We start from the raw sequence: 22,761 nt of genomic DNA on the forward strand, positions 1-22,761 counted from the left end.
AAAAAAAGCGATTCATCGTGGTGAGGCTGATGCGGGTTCACGTTTTACATTTAATCGAGGGGCAACAACGCGTAGGCGCGACACTTTCAGCCGCCTTCCACGTTCAGCTGCAAAAGGAGACGGCTGCAGCAAAAAGCGAGCAGCGAGCTGGTCCAGCGAAAGGAGACTTCGGTAACCAACCGCTAGTCGAAGAAGAAGAAACCCAGCAGACGCCGTTTGCACCGTAGCTTTGCTTGCTCTCATGAAATGTTCGCACGAAACAAGTGTTACGCGATGAAATAATACCACTCTTGGTCTTGATATAACAGAGTTCTTGCTTTCGTTATCGTCGTCAAGCTCTCAGTTCTCGAGTACCGCGGACCGGAAATCGACCGTTACATTCCAACACAATAAAGCTCGATGTTGTTAGCATTTTTATCGACCTTGTGGAGCTTTTGTGAGATCGATTGATTTTATGTAGCGATGGAATTTCCACAGTAACGATAGGCTTGAAGATAACGTTGATATTTTGTTTAGTCAATTGGAAGAGATTTGGAAGTTAATTGGTGTTTCTTTTTCGAGGATGATTTATGGCGTGTAGAGGTGGTACGATGATATTTAGTAGTACATAATTATTTATCGTAGGTTAAAACCCTTTGAAGCATTGAAATCTGCACTCGACGAGATTGAAATATTATTTTTAAGAGTTTCGATGATTAATAAATTTCTATTACTCGTTGTATAAATATATTTTTAAATTGCGTCTGAACATTGCGGTTGAAAGTACTATGTACTCAGCAAACACGTTAAACGAAATATATATTTATTTCCGTAGTTTTTAACCGAACAATGCCTGCGTATCGAATTGATCGATATTTTCAAGTTGATGTTCGGATTTGAACTTGATATCATCATTAACCAAAAAAAAAACCTCTTTATCGATAGAAAATAAAGAATCGATAGAAATTACAGGCGAAATGAATATTAACCACGGAGAATTAGCATGAAAGCAACAAGATTAGTTAAGTGTTATGTAAATTAACCAAATTATGAAACAAAGAGGAATATTTAACAATAAGATAAAAAATAATCTGAAGAACAGATCTGTATCAAAACGAATTTCATTAAGAACGACTTGTAACAATAATTATACTAATTTTAAATAATATTAGAATTAAAGGGCACATAAAGTGAAAACGGAATTTAAATTATAGAGTTGGTAACTTCACCTGTGGTATACGACGTAAAGAATCATTTTTAAATAAGGAAAATTGAGTATAAAAAGCCAACGCTGTCACGAATGTTAAAAATAATTCTCATAAAAATCATCATTTGACGGTCTTTGTATATTCTATTACGCGAATTGCTGAAAAAGTAATCGAAAGTACTATCAAGGTGGAATATCTCGATATAGCAACGTCTTCGTCAATGACAACGTCCAATGAATTCCTTATTAGGTGGTTGCCATATTCAGCAGAATTGATTACATCTGACGAATCTTCCATACGCTACATGCTTGATTGCCATGATGCAGTCTGCGTTTAAATGCATTAGATTTATAGAATATATAAAACATGTTGTACGTATAATATGGTGTAAGTATTTGAAAGGCAAGATTAAAGCGTGAATATAATTAATAAAATGATTGATATACGTGTAAATTATTTACTTTATCCACATTACAGATTACTTTTAAAAAGATATCGTACTTTGTCCCGAGATTGTAGAGTCAAATGATGTGAATATTTCCCAAATACACGTAGACTTCGTGCACATCCAAAATCTACACTCTCAAAATCCAAATCAAAATCACGTTTAATTCTGCACTCGACACACCTTTCCACGAGTAAGCACATCCTTCGCTGAATCTAAATCAATAGTTTGGTTATTTTGATTTTCAAGAAATACAAAACAGGATGGCAATTTGAAGTTACGGCCTTAACCAGTTAATTGCGTTCGACGAATATACATGTCAAACCAAAACTTTATTTTGGCGGCATTGATATGTATATACCCCTGATGAAATAAAAAATCACAATTTACTATAAAAACTCAAAATTTTAATACAAAGTAATATAAATGATATTTAGTGGTATGATTTCTTTATAATTCCAGTAAACCTACTATAATTTTATAAAAAAAGATTTGATTATATGATTATTCTTTTTGATGCGCATATCGGCTGTTCCTCGAATTGTTTTGCGTCTTATACCAGCTATGCCATCAAAAGCAAATTCACTTCGGACATGTGCCGTCTGCTCAAAAAATGGAATCCGTAAGGGGTCATGTTACTGGTGCTCGACCTCTGAAATGCCACTTTGTGTGGTACCTTGCTTTGAAAAATACCACACTAAAATCAACTGAATTTCTTAAATTTTTTTCTTTGCTTTTCCTTGTTTACGAATTTTATTATTTTTGGAAAATTATTGAATTTTTTCAACAACGAATTGTTAAGTTTTTATCGAATAAAAATGTAATCCTTCCACGTTTTGCTTTACTTTTTTTGTAAAATTTATAATAAAATTTTAATAAAAAAATTTTGTGAATTTTGTAAAATTTATAATAAAATAATAAAATTTATAAAGCATTTGCCCTGCGTTCAATGTGTATGCTTCTCATTGCTTGATTTTATCTGCGCACCCATAAGAGATTTTTTAAGCTAAACTTCGCAATTAACAAGTTAATTGTAGCTTATCTCTGTCTTTATTGATATTCATTTATTACACGTATATTCGTAAACATATTCATTTCTTATTTCTGTAAGTTGATATATATTAAAGGCCTAAACATCCGCAGTTCAATCACAAGCGGCGATACTAGCAATATTAGCAGCACGCCGAGCAAAGTCGTCGCTGCGATATGGCAAACGTATTGAAAGTAGGTAGAACGTGCGCGCGTGAGCAACGAGCGCATGAAAGCGCATCTTGTTGTGTGGGAGCACGTGTGTGCGCGCTGCGTCGCGGAGCGGATGTTCTATATGCGGAGAACCGGACGCGGGCGGCCATGCGACCTATACCTGACGCGGTCTCGTCGTCGTGCGTCGCAGTAAAATCGTTTCTGTAAATAAACTCGTATCTGTCAGAGAGGCAGAGCCGTGCACGGTGCAAGTGGCCGCCGGGCCTTTTTGCCTGCCCTTTATATTGTTCTGGAGAAATTACCAGAAATACCGGATGGATCGCTACACGAACGAGCTTGGTTTAAGGACGGCCGCGTTCCTGCAGTTTTTGCGCCCTGTAGATATTCCGCTTGCGACGCGTCGCACGCATTCGCACGCTGCCCGACGCTTTTTACTTTTTACCACCTAATGAGCCTTAACGACACGCTTTGCTGTAATTTCGCGTAAATCGCGCGACTCGAATCGCCAACGGATTTCTTCTTCGGGATCGATGATTTTACGTGTTTGACGTTACCGAGACTGGTGGTGAGTCGAACGAAAACGTGTTTCAGAGGAGTTAAATTTGGAGCTACATGCGAGGAATGCGGTGAAAGAAAAGGGTTGTGACTGATTGTCACGGTGTGATGTAGGAGATAGACTTTCCTTGTGAAATAAGAGCGTTAATAGATCATTGTTTCGTTTCAGTGGATGTTGCTGTATTTTAGGTGAAACGTTTAAGCGCATTCTGTATTGATCGATTTGCGTAGGAACAAACGATATAACTGACAAAGTATTTTGATCTTTAATCCAAGTACAAATAACTACGGTGTCGTAGCAACGGTCATCAGGATGGATTTAACAAATTTAACGATATTTGGGGCAGAATGGTGTATTCGACAAATAATAATTAAATGCCTTGACTTCATCTTAACGCTGATTTATCCATACGAAAGTTCGTATGAGCTCGCATTTTGCTCGCACGCGGAAGGAAATGTCATTCGGATCGTACTTTTCTGCCTAGTATTTCATCATTTCATCTCCTTGGATTACAATTAAATAGTTTAGTTGTAAACTTCCAGAAACTGTATTGCATCTTGATTCTTCGTTAGTCTTGCAGTGAGATCGTCATTTTTGATCAAATGGAAGAACCTGCCATTTTAAAAAATTTTGTTAAAGTATGAGGAATTCCTAGAAAAATCTTGGAATTTGCTTGGGAAATATAAAAGAGCAATCAGATAATTTTACACAATATCCTACAGGATCAATCGCTCATAAAAGATACCATGATCATTATTCCACGTTGGTAAATCATTTAATATCATTCGACTATAGTTCGAATATCTCTTATTAGAGACTTTCACGTTGGGTCAGCGATATCTTTCAACGAAAAATTTACTTTCCTTTCCACTGCCAATTTCTGCGAAGAACGCGTTGCGGAAATTCAGTTCCTTCGTGTCCTTGTTACATGGATAATTAATTATCGATAACGCGGCTGCTAATTACGGGATATAGTAGTTACAAAAAGTTGAAGGAAAATGTGAATGCTAGATTAGGAACGCGAATAAAGTATAAATTATGGCTATATAGGCTAACAAGCTATGATGTTCGACTATTATTGGTCGTTTCATAAGTAACAATTGCTTACGAAATGGATTATCCAATGTTATTATGAATAATTGCGAAATGTGGATATTACTAATTTTCTCGAATTCTGACTCGACGATCTTTGGCGCAGTCTCGTCGAAGAAATTGCTGTACGTACGATTGTTCCGCCTATAATGATAGCGACGTCACAGATAAATGTTTTTAATGTACGAGTGTTAATTGTCGCTAATAAGAAACGAACGTTGACCCAGTGACTGGTGTGTATCAGTCGTATCAAAAACTGTGCCAATTAGACACGTTACGCGACTATATTTTCTTGGAAAATTTAATGATGGTAAACAACGTGTCGCTAGCAACAACTTAATCGATGATTTCGGTCAATTTAAGAGTAGTTTATTTGGTCGTTCGAGAAGCGAATTCGAGGGGAACGGTACAAGCAGATACATGTGTGTATGATAGATGAAGAAAGTATCGTGAATTTTATTATACATTTGCTTGGTTGAAATTTTTTGTAATAATTACTTCGAATCGTTTATTAATTTTCTATAATACGGATAATTTTGAGAAATTATATTATTTTTGGCGGTTATTTTCTGTGTAAGACTAAAAGATTTTAGCAAACAAAATCAATACGAGCAGGGATTAGAAAATGTTTCGTGACAAGAAAACTTCCTCGGAAATACTTCTTGCTCTGTCGGCTAGCTATGTTAACAATCTTTCGGTAGATTGAACTAGCTTTTACTGTCTGCTCTCATAACTGTGCCGGTAACACCACGCTGTAGCTTTTACTTCGTGATGAAATAAGCTGTCTGAACAAGAGGAAGGAAAGTGGGAGTTTCAAATTTTACGACGTCGGAATGGAGAATCTTGCCGTGGAGCGGCGCTTGTATTAGACCGTGATTATACGGAAAGCGGTAAAATTGGAATCTGCGGCAGCAACATTGAGTGGCATATGAACATACAGACGGGCGACAAAATCATGTCGCCGCTATTTCCTTTTTTCCATACTTTCCCTGTCGTAGACATAATTTTATAATTTTTATGTTTATCTTCCCATAAAATCGATCTACATTGCACCACAGTTATTGAAGACTCGATATCAAAATAATTCTCCGTATTCATCGTTACTATCTATGTATTTGCCGCTTGAATATCTTTTAAAATAACAAATATAATAACGAAAGCAGTGTGACAAAAATCGGTTATCGCTCCGATTCTCAGCGTCGCCGCCCAGTTGCTGTATGGCTTATTTCATATAAGCTTATAAGCTTGATTTGTTTTCTTCCGCCTTGTCGTCACTTGTATACCCGCACTCTGTATAAGCAAGACCTTAAAATCTCCGCATATAGTTTTGAAGTAGAAGATTCGTAATATTTCTGTTGTAAAAATCGAACTATATTTATCCCATGCATTATATATCCCTTATTTGATGCTTTTCACAATACATAACTGATTTCATTTAACGATACAAGTTAAAATCGAAGATATATTACATCGGTCCTAACATAGAAGGTGCACCAGAAGTAGAAATTATCGTCTTTATACATATTTCTCAACGTTAGAAGTAACAAATCACGTATATTTTATCTCCTTATATTATCTATTATTTGAAGTTTCAAAAATATAGTTACCACATACTTTTTACTGTTATCGGAAGAAGTAGATTCCTTTCAAGCTTTTTTAAAATTTTGCCACATACACATTCCTATTTTAATGTCTTCCACTTTCTTCTTCTCGAAGTTCAAATAAAATTCTTGCGCAGCGTGCGTGACCTCACGACTTCCGCGAGCACGATGCACTAGAGCTTCGCTGTTAGTTACGTGCACATTGTATATTTTTGATGTACAACTTTGGTCTATATTACTCTGTGTGTGTGTTGGGGCTCATGCGTCATCTTTCACGCGGATATAAAACGAATAATTAATAAAGCGGGCCGTAAAGTTCAGGCTGCGTCGTGCGAAAGACACCAGATCAAAATTATCGAATACGGAGATAATAAATGCACGAGTCAGCTCCAGACATCCTGAGTTTAGAGCATAAAGACATGGACTATGTTATTTTTCTAGCATCGAATCTAACAGTAGACATACTTTTACGGAGCTCCGTCGCTTCCGTGATCATCTTATGCCAAGAACATATCACCGATACTGACAGTAACGGGTGATCAACAGAGAACAAATTGTCATGTGGTTAGTTGTCTTGCATAACTGTGGTGTCTACGACCACAACATTCTTCCAACGGATTATCATTATCGGCCTTCGTGATACTTAATGAATATCCAATGACTCGGTGTTACGTGGTAACCTGGTGTGACGGTATATACCTACGCGAGCGATCTATTAATCTATACGTGATCGTCTTGCTACGTTCCGTCGATTGTCGTGACTTTTCATCCGTGATCGGAATCGAAGAAATTACCGTTCGATTAATCCTCCACCGATCACGGATGAATCGATTACGATTATTGAAAATGAAAGTCGCGCAACGATTCGCAACGATAAATCGCTAATACGGAGTTGAAGATAACAGATCTTTACGGACTTACTTATGCACGAAGATGAATAAAATATATACATACGTTGCAATAATGCAACGTATATAAATACATTCTTGAATCATATATCTATAGATGTTTTGGAGCGATTTTTCTAAAAATCGTTTTTTCATCACGACGAGAAAAGTCAAAGTTCGTTTGGTTCGATTGCTCTTCGAGAAACTGATAAAACAACCAGCGTAGCTATTTAATAAGCGGCTTGTGACGAAAAGACATGGGCGAAAGTTTTGGCGACTGTCCTCTGTTCTCTTTGTCGTCATACATTGTTTACCAATCTGTCCGATGTCCCAAATTAATCCGTCGTGATTCGCGCGAAAAGAAAAGTGTTCAATTGAAAACCATCTTGTAGTATTTACATTCTACGAGCATTCGATGAATACACGAAACAACTCTACGCATACAAAATTTACATAACAATTTACATACTGTTCACTTTCGTAATCGAAGAATTAAAAGTGACACTATCCATTCTTCCAGAGCCATCTTTTAAACTCAAAACGGTATTTGAGAAATATTCCATAGGATAATATGACACTCACAGCGATAAAACCGAGACACGCGTTAGCGTGCAAATCGTGCGAATTGTTTCTACGGCTTGTTTGGAAGGGGCTGATATCGTGCTCGTGCAAGCAAATATTTGCGTACCTTTGCGTACCACGAGTCTTCTCATAACACGTATAATCTCACGCATGTATTATGAAAAATGGGAGCATAGAAATTATGTTCTAATTCAAGCGTAAAATAAAATATTTTTCGCTCATCTTCCGATAAAATTCCTTAACGTATGTCTGTGTAATAAATTCAAAAGATATTAATTAGGCTTTATAAATTTTTTTTATCAAACCAAACGGATGCAACAACAAATGTGGTCTTTACAACTCGTTATAGACCATGTCTGAAAGGAATATCAAAAACGTTAAAACACCGAGGAATGCGACCTTGTAGGTCGTTCGAGCCAACTGTATTTGGACAAGTCTTATCAACAGATGAATCCACCTAACGAGCTCGTAAACGTACCAAACGAGCATCTTAACTTTCTAGTAGAAATGACTCGCTCAAACTTGCTTTTCGACTTTATCTGACGTTGCCGCTTTACGTAAAACTGACATAAGAGTGTACTACCATAAATCCGCATGCCAATAACATCCCAATTTTACTCAAAATATGTTATTTAATAAAAAAAAAAAAAAAAAAATTGCGAGATATAGTAGAACTATTTTCAATAATTTGTTATTCTTTTCCTGATTGTATCATCAATGCCGCATCGCTAAAAGAAGCTAACTGTCCACTGTGAATATTACTTTGAAATTCCTATTAATCTACGGTAAATGTAATCTTTTACCTAACCACACGAAGTATAACAGAAACCAACAAGAGTTCACCAACGTAATATATTATCTGTCGTAATATATTATCACCAAACTTTAGCGGCTTCATTTCCGCGAATTGTTACGTGGTTCACCAATGAAACTATATACACTTGCTCTCGCGGTGGTCATCCCTGCAGCATGTGAGATCATCTCTCAGTTTAGGTCATTGCACTTTCTCTTCTAAGGTGTCCTGGAACTGTTCTATGTATCCAAATAAACACACTGTCATATATCCGCATCCTCACCTTTATATGACACGGCTTTGGAATTCCTTTAAAACACGACTGGGAAATTCGGAATGCATCGATGACTCACACCTTCGGATTTTCACTTGGAAAGCCTGTCGACTGCTGTCCTGTCGCATGAATAATTCAGAGTCGACGTTCCTTATGACTGAGTTCCTTGGGATACCTCAATTCCTCAGTCGTACGAATTTCGTGTAATAGAGCGATGAATAGCTACTGCCCAGATCTTTTTTGAACGTAACTAATAATATTATTCCTTGAACAACTGATAAGTTGACATATTTGCTTAGTAATCGGGGTGGTTTATTACGCATTTAATGGTGTCGAAAGAACGTGAATTGTTCTTCAATGAGATAGAAAGCAACAAATTGGAGTTTATTCTTGCTATGTAATTTCTCCTCGTTACTTTCTAATCATATTGTCTGTTAAATGAAATGTACTGTAAATTAAAGTTTATATTATACTCGTTTTCGCTCTACTAAATATATATGAACATAAAGCATATATATTTACGAAAAATACAGCTACGTTAAATTAAATCATTATTTACGCTTTATGTATGCAATATATTAATTCTTTGCAGTTGTATGTTAAATTGGACTCGATATTTTTATTTGGGGTACGATTCTTTTAAATGTTAATATATAAAATATATTTGTATGCATTGAAATTTAATTTAATAGAAATACGTTAACGTAGACACATTGCTGGTTAGAAAAATATCGAACAACTTGATGCGTCATCTCTTTCGCGTTTTCCCGAACATGAGAAAATATTTGAAAGCGTGCGTTGACGTTACAATAAGAACCTCAGGCTGAACGCGTTTAATATTCTCTTTGAGGATGAAAAGCGGAGATAGCTGCGTGATTTTAGCACGAGGTGCAAATTTATTGTCGCATGGAAACAAGATATGATAAAAGCGAGTAGGTCTCTCTCTGTTTGCACGTCGACGAGCGCTCTGCAAATTGACGTTGCCAACCAAGCCGATGATAGGAATTAAATGTGCAGGGAGCAAAGTTAGCACGTATCTACGTGTTTTGTCTTTGGCGATTTCATCTTACTTCTCGTGTTCTTAAACGCGTCGTAACCGTCGTAATCGTAAAATGAAAATCTAAGGAAAGTATTTTCGAACGAAAAGGTATCTTAAGATTGCAAAAATTCAAGAAAAATGCGTTGTATAAACATCCTTTTTTGAATTATTCAACCGTGTATACATTACTCTTTCTATAATTTTCTAAAAATAATATGTCACGATTAGGTTAGAAAGAAACTACATTTACGACTACATTTACTTGTGTTAAATAATTATAAAATAACAGCTAATAGAATCTATTTAAAGTTTGAAATATTTCATAAATGTTTCGTTTATTGTTGTAATCAAGCTTAAGTACCTAACGATATACATACGTAATAGGGTTATATAACTCCTTTGGAAGAATGTATATTTAATTCTGATAATTCCATTAATACGAACATATATGCGATAATAAAAGGTAAAAATTTTGACGATAAAGATCGATGATTATTTTTGGTTTATATCAACGCCGTAAATACACTATCACGATTTTTATCCATTCATAAATTTTTCATTTAAAAATTTCTGCCAACATCTATCGTAAGTATAATCTGATCAATCGCTTAAATTCGATTATAATGTGCGAATAGCGATACGTATCGAACAGCACAGATAGATTTTTAAATACTATCCCGAAGCTTATGAAATTTATCTATGAACACTCACAACGAAGACTGCTATGAGATGAACAATAGTAGTGCTCCAATTATTGTATGCTCTCTAATATTAAATATTTGCTTCATTAAGTCTGATACTTTCATTGTGAGCTTTATGAGTCGCTAGAAATAATACTCGACATGAGACGTATGCGCATACCATTGCTCTGACCATTCTTTCGTTCCTATTAAATAGTCTGAGATAATTTCCTATTGAATATTTTTAGAAATTTAAATCATAATTGCCGGTTATGTAAACATTACTCAGTGAATAATGTCTTTGTTACAACTATATAATAATTCGTTTTATGAAGATTGTTTCCTACATAATTATGGCGATTAATATAATTTAAATAAAAGTTATTACAAAGTAATTAATTAGAAAATTCATCGAAACAAATATTTGACAGAGCGTATTGTATTATCAGAAAATTTAAATTGTTTAAAATTACGGCAGTTTTGTATCAAAATTCTACGTAATAATGGTTTAATATCATCGATCTATACGAAACGCAATTTTCTTGGAAATAGCGATTAATAACTGACGTTTATCACTGACTCTCTGTTGAAACTAGCACGATTGATTTGAATATTTCTACTTTATCTATCATGGTGTTACTAAAATTGAAAACCACGCGACTAGAACAATACGCCATGTGTGGTGAATCACACAATGCGCTTTCAACTTCGTGTCGTGATAAAGTTGTCGCTTTCAAAACAAGTTCTAGGTTCTAATATCTTAGTATCTTTTATTCACGAAATATATCGCGATTTATATCTAGCAAACATTTCGTAAATTTCGTTTGACAATTAGGTTTAATTATTCATTTTAAATATCTAATATTAATTTTCTATTAAACTTTCTTGTGAACTCTAGCTTCGTAACTTAAACATGACATAAAACTAACATTGTGATAACAAATTCAATCGAGTTTATGGTTCAATATTCAACATTGTACATGATGATATCAATGAATTTTAACGTTAATTAATCTCATTTAAGTTACTTCGTAGAGCGTAACGACCATTCATCCTTATTATTTCAGTAATAACCGTTATCGTCCTAACTTTCCTCTCTTTGTTATACAAACAACCTATTTTTGTCCACAACGAGAACAAAGTACATATACACAATGTAGCTTCTTGTTCACGATAATATCCAAACATATCGTTTCATTTAAAATCTGTTCGCTCGAAAGCAAAATTTGAAAAAAGAAAAACAAAACTATCAGACGATAGTAAAAACGATCAGAATGATAGATAAATAGAAATCCAAGTTGCGGGGTCGTTTGGGATTTTTGCTCGAATAAAATGACACGCATGGAGAATTCGTCACCATCCCAGGGATTTGAATGCACGCGTATCGCCTTCCGTAAATGGCGTCTTGATATTCCTCGAGACGAGATCGAGCAGCGAAACTGGATCTCGTATTGAGACGGTGAGAGTGATAGGTCGTCGTCATCGTCGTCGCGGTATTGCAAAAAAAGAGGTAGGAAGAGATCCGGCACTGCGAGTTCTGGAATAAGAAGAAGAAAGTAGTGCCGGGGAATCTTGTCCTTACGATTCAATGCGAATCATGGCCTACCTTAACTTACCCGGAATTCGAGCGGTATCCTGAATTGGAGTAATAAAATTGAATCTATGCTTTACGTCTCTTTCTACCATGGAAAAACTTCGCCAAAGGTCGTGAACGACGATTAGGCTAGATTATCTCGTACTGTGCTTAGACAACTAATTTACTGTATGTAGTTCTGTAAGGGGAGAGTTGTAAAATTGGATTGAATTTAATGAAAATTCTAATTTTTTAATTTCATAATACCTTTAGACAATAGAGTTTCTATAGACTTTTTAGTATTAATAACACTTTCCCATGTAGGCGATACAATAATAATCTCTAACAAGACATAAGATTGTAATTGAAAATTGTGTATGTAACGCATAAAGGAACGACAACGGATGCAACTTGAAATTCTTCTGCGTGAAGAACGGCTATTTTGTTGAAAATTCAAGCAGAAAAAGAACGGAACGAAACGAAACAGGCATTTGATGATAAAAACAAACCAGTTTAGGTGAGCATAGTCGATGGATAAAAAGAGCAGAACCTAAGGAAGGACTGTTACCTGGCAGGTATGAGCGTCCTTGAAATAAGTAAAAGTTTCAATAACTACTCATAGAGCCGGAAGCAGAATCCTTGATTGATGGAAGTATAGGTAATAAGAATTATCTCTGCACGAATCAGACACTTTCTAATGTGCTTAAACAGTTCGGAATGTCTAAATTACAATTAAGGAGAAAGAGAAAGAGGAAGAAAAAGAGAAAGAGAATACCGGAAAACTTTCAATACTATTTTAACGCTACGCTACAGGCAACTGATATGCTTCTTGATACTATATATATATATAGTATCTATAGTATAGTATAGTAGTATCTATATCTATATAGTATATGTAGTATATATCAGTTGCCTGTAGCGGTTGCTAGTATATATATATATAGGTGAACGTGAGGCCTTTAAAAAGACGCTTCAGATGTTACAACCTGATAAATCGATAAACTTCGATTTTTCGACTTTTGTATCTTTGCCGAGAGGTTTTAAACACTCTACAATAACGGGTTATAATTTTTCCATTGTAAAGCTAAAAAAAGAAAAACTTTGTAAGATATTCATTTTATGCGTTGATAACGTTAGAATCGTTCGACGCCTCCCGAAGTATAATGCAAACACACCAGATAAAACGTGGTAAAGAGCTACTTGTACAGTGTAATAAGTATATTATGGCCGATTTATGCTAATCGAAGCCAAATTATTCTATGCCCAGGTGACAGGACGGACAATGAAAGTGTTATCGTTTACCAGAGGCTCTGAAATGAATAATTCAAAGTTGTGTAACATTCTGGAAGTAGGAAGTCGAATAGCCTTGAGAGAACGTTTGGAGGTCTTCTGGGAATGCAGTCAGGTAGGAATCACGTGTCACAGGACCCTTTAGTGAAATGCTGCCACTACCTTTCGAAAACTACAGTCCGCCGGTGAACGATTAAGATCTTGGGAAAAATCGTTCTACGTGATTAGAAATATATTTTAAAAGAAAATGATTAGAATAACGTAATTGATGTATTGAAGAATGTATTCAGAAACCAGTGTTAATCCTTATAAATGTAATTAATTTGAATATTTAAAAAAGCCGAAATCGTTATATCACTTTTTATTGTGGTTAAAATCCGTAAATCTTTGTGCGAATAAACAAAAATCTTGATTCTCTGGAACGCATAATTAGTTTTGAATCACCCAAGTTATCTTCCACAAAGGAAATAAAAGCACGTATTACGCATTCTCAGCAGGACAAGAAACTTCAATCCCAAGGGATCTTTGCTCAGCGCACAAAGTAATTAGCATCAAAGATCGCAGCCGCGTTTCAACCACTTAATTTTCATTTCTAGCATAAAGCAACGTGGTACGCCGTTGGATACCCCGTTGAATCGAGGTATAAAAGACTGCAACGGAGAACAATCTTACAATTCGATGCATCGCATCACGAGGAGCGTCGGTGTATTACAGGGAACCTGTTACACACACCGCAGCTAGTTCTTTTTCGTGTCGTTTCATAAAAGGCGAATAATAATGCCGGTAAAAGCGACCTTGAGTATAAAGACCTCCCGAGCGTATCATTTAATGCATTATGGTCGTTGAGGCATGAAAGGTACTCGTTACGATTTATATTCTCTCTCCTTGCCCATATGGATTTCATACGCGATGCGTTTGCCCAGACTATCGAGATTTTGCATGACCTTCCATATCAAGGAACAAAGGTGACCAAGCAAGCGTATTAGTTACATTCTTTCTCGAGTCGAGAAGAAAGCACCACTTGAATTCGACGTCGATTTTGTGGTTTACATTGATTCCAATCTACAATAAAATAATTGACAACACACAAAGATGATATTGCATATAAAAATGTTAAGTTTAATCGAAACGGAATGAAAATGAAAGAAAAAGTGGTGGGAATAATCTGATATAAAATAAAAACGTATCCGAGTAGATTAAAGGAATCGTCGCGACTGGCGATCGATCGAAGATTGAATTGTAATGCCTGCGGCAACTTTCTGCGTGGATTGAAATTGTTCTTTGAAGGTCGGGATGATTGACAACGAATATTGATAGGTAAAACATGGCAAAATGAACATTGAGTTGGCATAGAGAAAGTTCTATTTTGCGCGAAAGGAAAGTAAATATTAGGTAAGTAAAGAACTAGGTGATGTTTATGAAGTCTGGAAATTGAGTATTTAATTTAGATTACCTAGCTATTCGTAACACGTGTGTGGAACTTGTCTTATTACGTAGTGTTGATTAAAGGTTATTCAAGCTGTGTGTCAATTAAAATGTGGAGTATGAAATTCCCTACCGATACTTTGTCATTCGGCAAAATCGTTTTTTGTTTATAAAAAATTGAAAGAATTCGCTATAAAGGGTCCCAAAGTTAACTTTAAACAAACATATCGAATGAATCTAACGTATCCTTTTTGTAAAATTAGAACGATACGTAGTGTATCCGTCATTATAGCGTTAGTTAAAATTTGTTATCGAATGCGTAATCCTTTATACAGATGTGAAAGATCTTGGATGCATACCTTAATAAAAATCATTTCCTAAAACATGGTCACGACTCAGAAAGAAACCCTGCATAGCTAGTCACGATCATTAGGAGCAGGTACAGCTCGGACGCCGATACGAAGCTATGAAATATACGTATTCGTTTCTTGGTGTACCGGAAGTGTGTCGTGAACGAATCCCCATTAGACCTATTTTCTCCGGCATACAGTGGCTCGTAAATTCCCCGAAAATCAGTGCGATGACTCAGTATGAGTCAGTTAATCCATTTATATCCGCTTTCAGATACACGATACATCCTACGTTACCGTTTTAAAGTAACGGTCTCGCGGGTAAGATTTTCCTCGGAAATTCACGGCATACCGAAGGTGTACATTTACGCTTACGTCATAAGTATAGCGGTACAAAAGTGCATGTTGTTTGTTGTCTTCGGCGAATGTTGCGCGATTTCCATGAACGTGTGGTTTTCAATTTCGGTCGGCTAGACATTATACGAGTCCAATGGCAAATAATCGATTTTATACATAGAATAAAATTTTGTTTTCAAGGTAATATCGAATACAAAATGGAATAATAATTAAACGATAGAACCCATCTAGTTTATGTCTCCTTCTAATTTTCCACCTTCAAACGTCGCCAGTTTTCAGCATTGATAAAATTATTGTAGGTCTTATCAGGAACATATTATTTATATTATAGTATTGTGAATAATAAGTACATTTCACAAAACACTCGGATCTCGAACGGAAATAAGGAAACTGTAAATCACTACCGATGAAAGGATTAGTTTACCAAAGAGAATCTCCATCGAACCGTGGTAATAAACGTGAAATGTTTCTGTATCATGAACAAGTCATATCCAAGCTTTTGCTTCATAATATCGAGTCATATCTATCCAAATGCAACATAAACAGGCCATATGTAATATATATTAATAACAAAACATATCTTCTATTTTGATTTATCAAAATATGATATCAAAAACAATATAGGAAACAGAATATTCTACAAAACATCAAAGGAAATTGCAGAAAAAATATATAATTGCTCATATTGTTATATGGGTACCATGTCGACCTTTTATTGTACATGCACGTCATGCGTAACCAGCTCATCCATGTCCTTTGCACGTTGCAATTATTGACTTTGCGTAGAGTTCACGCAACTATTATCGGCATTATCACAATATAGTAAAACGGTGGCTCATTAAATCGCGTACGAATTTTTCCCCATATCTATAGATCACGCGAATCGACCACATCTTTGGTCCTTCTGCATAAATATGTATACGTATGTGCATATTCGACCCGAGGAACGAGGGTGTGCGTGTCGTATTCAAACCTGTTTGGTAAACAGCTGAAACCGCACGCTAACGGTTATTGACAGATTTTACCACAGCCAGAAGATCTCGTGTGCGGGGAGAAAAAACGCGGGTGCGTCAGATTGATCCAAGATTGCCACAAACCGAAAATTATGAAAGAAATTATGAAACAATAAGATTTCCAGCTGACTGGATACTGGTTTGTCTCTCAACTCTTTTGACAATTTGAAATCTCTATTGTTTTAGAATAAAAAAAAATCTTTTTCTCAGAAATTTTACAAAAGATACGGAAAGAAAGAAAGAAAGAGCAAATAATGTAATCGAATAAGTACAACACAGTAATACAGAATGCAACTTGTCATTTATTGTTGACCATTCATACGCACCTCGATATCATGACGAGCGCTTTGTGCCTCATCGATTTTAATTCGCACAACGCGCGCCGAAACCTCCGTCTTGGAATTATTAAAGAATTTAAAAAACTCTGCAGACAAAGTAATCATATTTTAGCAGCACATAAAGAACGAATCTTGAATTGAACGGACTGACCCTTGCACAAAACGCTATTTAAAGAGGCAAACACGTGTTCAGAATGCAGAATCATATTGAATCCTCAGTGACCGTATCAATCATTGGACGTTACTTTCAACTCGGATAAGTTACGATATATGGGGGCTATTTGATTAATTGAAACGCTAAGTGATTCTAATAACTGGTATTAAGTATTTTTATTTTATTTCTCTACGCGAATAAATTTATACCAAGAAACTTATTCAGTGAAAAATGAATGTTCCCACTAAAACTGGAATATACTGCATATTTATAAAAGAGAACAATCTTTTAGAACTGTTTAGAAAACACATTTAAGAAATATAAAAGTAAAAATATCGAAACTTACGCAACCTTCGAGATTGCTACTATTTAATGCTATTATTTATAAATGACAGTAGCTGCGAAACTCCACGATTATCCATTTAAACACGAAAGAAAGAACTGAAGAACTGTGTGGGGATTTTATTAGCTCTTTTAGAGCATGCATAGTACATACATATGTATCTTTCTCAGATCACTTCTAACAAAGAACCGGTTAGAATTTTTGAAATGTTTGTACGGCAAAATATAATTTCGCTTTTTACTAGTACCATCTATTATCGTTTTCCTTTTACTAGACTTTCGCTTTTTTATTCTTTTGACCAATATAAATTTGTGGAAGTAGCACTCTTATCTTTAAAAATAGTAACTAGTATCTTATGTTGTTTGAATTTGAAAAAAGAAAGACATACGAATAACATGACAGAACAATTTTTAAACGAGAAAATGACCTCTGTGAGAGTCTAAAATTTTCCAAAAAATTTCACAGAACATAGTATCTATGTTATTGTTAGTTAATTTTACAGCTAACCGTTTGTCACGTAAGAGCATGTGTCCGTGCGTGCTTGAAATGAACAAGTGACAATTGAAAATATACGCTTGCTAAAATCGTTTCAATGAAAACTTTGTTACAAAACTTGAAAAATCTATTACTGAACCTTTATTCACTGTCGCAAGTTTCGCATTATTTATAAAAATTTATTTCTAAGATGTTTTCCTAAAGTCTAGGAATTTCTAAGTCTAATTCTGTATTAATTTTTCACATGTTAAAAAACATTCAAATTTGTATCATGTGGTAAATTACATTAAGCAGTTAGCTATGATAAATGATTTGTATGGTAATGCATTACATAACGGTGGTAAATACAAAACAGGAACAATTTAAATCCTATCAGTGTGGCATAGGTCTTCTATCCGTGCAATTTATAATACTCCAGTATCCTTCCTCGTATTTTGTTTTATCTTGTTTTATACTGTAGATGTATGTGTAATTATGAATTCTGCTCGAAGAAACACAAGGAGTTACCAAGAAAAAATATTTCTTTGAATATGGGTGTTTATCAACTGCGATAAATTTACGTTGTCTTATATCGGATCGGACAAAACAATGACGTGTTGCCTGGTTCAACACGAGTGCAAAACGATCAACCATGGTGTTCATCGATAACAATGTTTGGCAATTTGGAAAATTGTCCGATGATTGACTCTCATGGAAGAATTGCGAAACGATCGTGATACATGCGACCGGGTACAACTTGCCACGCGGTAAAGGACGGAGAGAAATCGCATGACGTAATAGGCCCGCATAAAGGCAATAGAAATAAATGACGTTAAATTGCCGAGTGGCTCGTTTTTAGCAGCTCATGTGCTCCTAGACGTGGCCGAACGAAATGCCTCGCGTCGAATTAAATCTGCGAACCTCGAAACTCCTCGCTGCTGCCGGAGAAGGAGAATGAAAATGAAAATGATCGTTTGATCGCGTGTTATCGGCTGATTGTAAAGATTGGTTGTACGTATTGTCCTTGCGAAGATTAATCGTCGATTAGATACGTGTATTCCAATGCGTGTCGAGGGGGAATTAGTTTTAACGTGGACGTCATGTGAGAAATCAGCTTTGATCTAAGATAGTTTTTTATGTCTAATAGATACGATTAGTCTTGTACGATCTGATTGATTTTGATAGAATTGTCATTTAAATATTGCGCAGTTTCTGAATATTACTGCTAGCTGAGGTAATCCAATAGTTAATATCATGGAAGAAATTAATTTTAAAAGGTAAAGGATTTTTCTATATAAAGCATTTGATATTTAATTTTATTCCTTCTGATTTAAAAATATAACCTTATCCTAATTTATATTTAACATAATACGATTTAATGATTTGGGGCATAATGCCTTTTTCGTTTCATATTACTATTATGAAGTAGGAATTTAACCTACCTAAAATCTTTAGTTCTCTCAAAATCCTCCATGAAGACATACTACATATATATAGATACATACATTATGAACGCACTGATTCGAGGATTCGAGACGTATTTTGATAAAACCTCCGCATTACATTCAATAATATATATATGTAATATAATATAACATATATAATAATATACAATATGTTTAAAAACAGATTATGTAAACTAGAAATATCGATCGGGATAGTGAGCGTAGTGTAGGATGTCCAGCGGTAGGTCACCATTTTACGAAAAGTATGATCGAAAAGTGATCGGACCGCGCATGCATGTTGCTTACTCTGGGCTGCATTGTTCGAAAGAGGGCCGCGCAGCTGCTCGAAAATAGACAAGTCCATTGTGGTGTGCGCGGAACGCGACAATGGACGCTGATGCATGCCTGAAATCGATCGGGAAACTGACTCACGGGCACGGGCACGGGCACGGGGACGATCCCAAACGCACCATTATTCCCATATCGACAAGGTCATGACCTCCGGCAAGAATCGTGACGCGACTACACGTAGCTCCACTCTTTCTTGTCTATGGCGGGCAGGAGCAGGTCGTTGCCACTCGATCGTCACACTACCAGACTCCATGGACGTTATGGCGGAAACGATATCAGTGATGTAATATCTGCGAATCCGTGCCGACCATCTTCCAATCACTTTCTCTATATCATTCAAGTTCATTCAGATTTTGTAATCGCGTTATTTATCATTAATGTTTAATTATTGCTATTAAACACTATACAGATTATTAGTTATTATTAGGTGTTGTAATTTCTTTTTTATTTGTAAATTAAGATTTTGAAAATTCATTGGAATATATCTATTCTTTCATATGTTTATGAGAAGCAAAATTTGCATGTAATGCTTGAAAAGTGTGTAATAATATGGTGTAGAAATTGTAAGAGTCATTTTATGACTATATTAACAGGAATAATGCTTGGGTAAAATCAATTTGATACTCACAATCAGTATGTTATCGTATCCATGATAATGCATACATTATCAAAGGGTATCATCATACGTAAGTACGAACCGATTTCCGTTGCTATAACAGCGCACGAGTATCGAATCTCGAACGAGAAAATATGGTACTGTGGTGATCGTGAAATAAATATTATCTCTTAACCAATTACTATAATGGCGACACCTTTTCAATTTAGCTAATTTTTTATAACCCTAATAGTATAGTAATTTATAATTATAACTAAGATTATAAAATTTACTAATTTACTGGTTAAATGGCTTCCTTAGTTATCAACGCATAATATAGAACGTATATATTGCATACATAAATTCACACGATTCATGTTGGAACACTAATTCAGTGCCTCCTTTTATGCAAAGCGAAACGATTCTTTAATTAAATAATATGATTTAAAGGTTATAAAGTTTCACTCTATAGAAAATAAAGAAAAACTAGCAAAATGATAGTATATTGTAACAATAACATTGTTCCAGTTGCGCAAACTAATCGAAGACAATCTATTGTATTTAAATTCGGTAACTGAGGGAAGGTACGTGAAAAAAGAGATCGTATGAATTCAAATGACGTTTCATACTTGTCAAATTAAAGTCACGCGTTGTTAAAAACCATACGATGTATGGGTCTGTTTATAATTTTATGCGCTCGCAAATCTAACAATAAGCATTTTTTTTTACATATCATCGATGTTTGAAAATTATCTCTCTGTAATATTTTCCGTATACCTAAACACTTTCTTCGAACTATATCTACCTCTATTTATGGTCGTAAAAAGTTACGATCTCTTATAGCTATGAATGTTTTCTCTGTTAACCAAATCACGTGTTTCGTTTAAGCTGAATCCTATTATATATATATATATATATATCTTTTATAGAATAAGAACCATATGATTTGATTACAGATAAAACATGCACAATGAGCAGAGGAGATATTGGTGAAGACTCACCGGTGCGATCGAGTTGATCCGAAGCGACGATCGAAAATCCAGTCGGTTAATCGAGGGCCGGCGTCCCGCCGTGCCGATGCACTGAGAAGTTTCAAACACTTTCTGATTGGTACACCAGCGTAAATTCACACGAGTTACGTGATCGAGTCAATCTCATAATCGCAACACAGTCCTCAGCTACGAACATACACTGAATTTGTTTTTAAATTAAAACGACACGACGGCGCGCCGAACACGACACTTAAATGCCAAACTATCGTAGCAACGGGTGCTTCGTTACTGCGTTACGGTGTACCAAGGTTCATTGTGTGCTCGCCTTTCTGCTTGGTGATTGGTGGAGGGGATGATGGAGGACAGATGGTAGTCACGGAGGTTACCGGCAAACATCAAGCAGCACCGAGTTTGATTCATCCTTGCCTCGTAAGATGGTGCATCTGTTTAAGTGGAAAATGTCGAAAAATTACTACATGCTATTTAACTTTTTCATTTTTAAGTATTATTTTATTAGTTAATTAGGGCATTTAATTAGGACATTTCAGAAATTTCATTATTTATTTATATCAATTTATTTACGATAAATTTGATCCTTTGAAAAGGAAAGTACATTTTGAATTATTTACATGTATCGAGTTGAGATTGCAATCAAACTACAATTTAATTCAATTTAAAAAAGAATCCTATGCTTCTTATGTTTTTAACCCCATTCCTTGAAAGTTTTAGTATTTGCTAAGCTTTCTGGTGTGATAGGCCATAATGATGGTGGCAACACGGAACAATTCTGTAATTCCAACGGTCTAGGCCAAACAGGATAAATAAAATCATCTGCATCGCTTGTACTTGTAGCATTCTCAAAATATTCTTTGATTATATCGTCAGTACTTGGCCAACCATTTTCAAGCGCCACATTCAGTTTTGATTGATGTTTCATAGCAACTATAAATAATAAATAATGGTTATATAGTATGCGGTATAGTATTCTTTTTACATTTACTTTCAATTATTATGATTATTACCCAGTCGTTGAAGTTCCCATATCATAGGAGGAGTATAGTGGGAATATCTACAACCAAGGCCAAATGCGCAATCACCACCACTTAAATACCATTTGCATGGTATCTTTGCGCTTTCTTCTTTTAATATAGCTTCTGGATCTATAGAGAATAATAAATAAAAATATTTTTATAATCGTAACGAATGTGTAACGACTTTGAGGTTATGATTAGCAAGTTATACTTAATTTCATATGTTTTAAATATTTTATCGATAAAGTATTACTAGATATTTACCTTTGAACATATTATAATGATCTGCGCGATTTTTTGTATGTTGTAAACTCGAAAGATGTTTTTTTCTGGCTTCTGGGTCATCCTTAAAGGATCTGTCACAATACTCGCAATAATATCTTCTACCCATTGTTGGCTGAAACTTTAAGTACTACATTGTATAATATTAATAATATCAACAGAATAATTTGTACTTACTACTACGAGCTGCTACGAACTAAGTATTACGAGAACGAAGTAAACAAACTTTATAGCAACTACAGTGCCATCTGACATTCGCTATGAAAGTATATAATTCAAGGAATATGTACCATGACAATCAACTTCACTCAATTTTAGTTTTTATTTAAGAAAAGATTTATTTTGTATTCCCGATAGTGCACATTTTCCATGTATAAATTATCAGGATATGAATAATCAACTGAGAACA

At 35.2% G+C, this 22,761-nt stretch overlaps 2 protein-coding genes and 1 long non-coding RNA gene across 5 annotated transcripts in view; 1 reads left to right on the forward strand and 2 right to left on the reverse strand.

Moving 5' to 3' along the window:
• Positions 1-21,462, reverse strand: part of LOC126918340 (pleckstrin homology-like domain family B member 1) — a 59,203-nt gene extending 37,741 nt beyond the window's left edge. Inside the window, exon 1 of the mRNA XM_050726127.1 lies at positions 21,049-21,462. The gene's annotated coding sequence lies outside the window, so the exon portion shown is untranslated. The remainder of the gene's footprint in view (positions 1-21,048) is intronic.
• Positions 18,767-21,482, forward strand: LOC126918432 (uncharacterized). 2 transcript variants are annotated; one of them, XR_007711332.1, is made up of 2 exons: positions 18,767-18,933; positions 21,004-21,482. It is a non-coding gene; the product is annotated as an uncharacterized LOC126918432 (long non-coding RNA). The 2 variants fall into 2 exon arrangements; XR_007711333.1 differs by lacking the exon at positions 18,767-18,933 and adding an exon at positions 19,601-19,735.
• Positions 21,483-21,590: 108 nt separating this feature from the next.
• Positions 21,591-22,634, reverse strand: LOC126918409 (zinc finger matrin-type protein 5). 2 transcript variants are annotated; one of them, XM_050726286.1, is made up of 4 exons: positions 22,530-22,634; positions 22,335-22,473; positions 22,062-22,199; positions 21,591-21,981 (listed from the first exon to the last, which is right to left on the reverse strand). In XM_050726286.1, exons 2-4 carry the CDS (start codon positions 22,459-22,461, stop codon positions 21,743-21,745), a joined length of 504 nt encoding a protein of 167 aa, XP_050582243.1. In that variant the 5' UTR covers positions 22,462-22,473; positions 22,530-22,634; the 3' UTR covers positions 21,591-21,742. The 2 variants fall into 2 exon arrangements, with proteins under 2 accessions (XP_050582243.1, XP_050582244.1); XM_050726287.1 differs by having other exon boundaries at positions 22,335-22,482; positions 22,530-22,621.
• Positions 22,635-22,761: the final 127 nt, after the last annotated feature.

Source organism: Bombus affinis, chromosome 7 (genome assembly GCF_024516045.1).
Source record: "Bombus affinis isolate iyBomAffi1 chromosome 7, iyBomAffi1.2, whole genome shotgun sequence".
Lineage (NCBI taxonomy): Eukaryota > Metazoa > Arthropoda > Insecta > Hymenoptera > Apidae > Bombus > Bombus affinis.

Coding starts and splice junctions, on each gene's coding strand:
- LOC126918409 (XM_050726286.1), bottom strand. CDS start 22,461: ATGGGTAGAAGATATTATTGCGAGTATTGTGACAGATCCTTTAAGGAT. Junction 22,200..22,334: donor TCATTATAATATGTTCAAAG/GTAAATATCTAG, acceptor TATTCTCTATAG/ATCCAGAAGCTATATTAAAA. Junction 21,982..22,061: donor ATGGGAACTTCAACGACTGG/GTAATAATCATA, acceptor TATTATTTATAG/TTGCTATGAAACATCAATCA.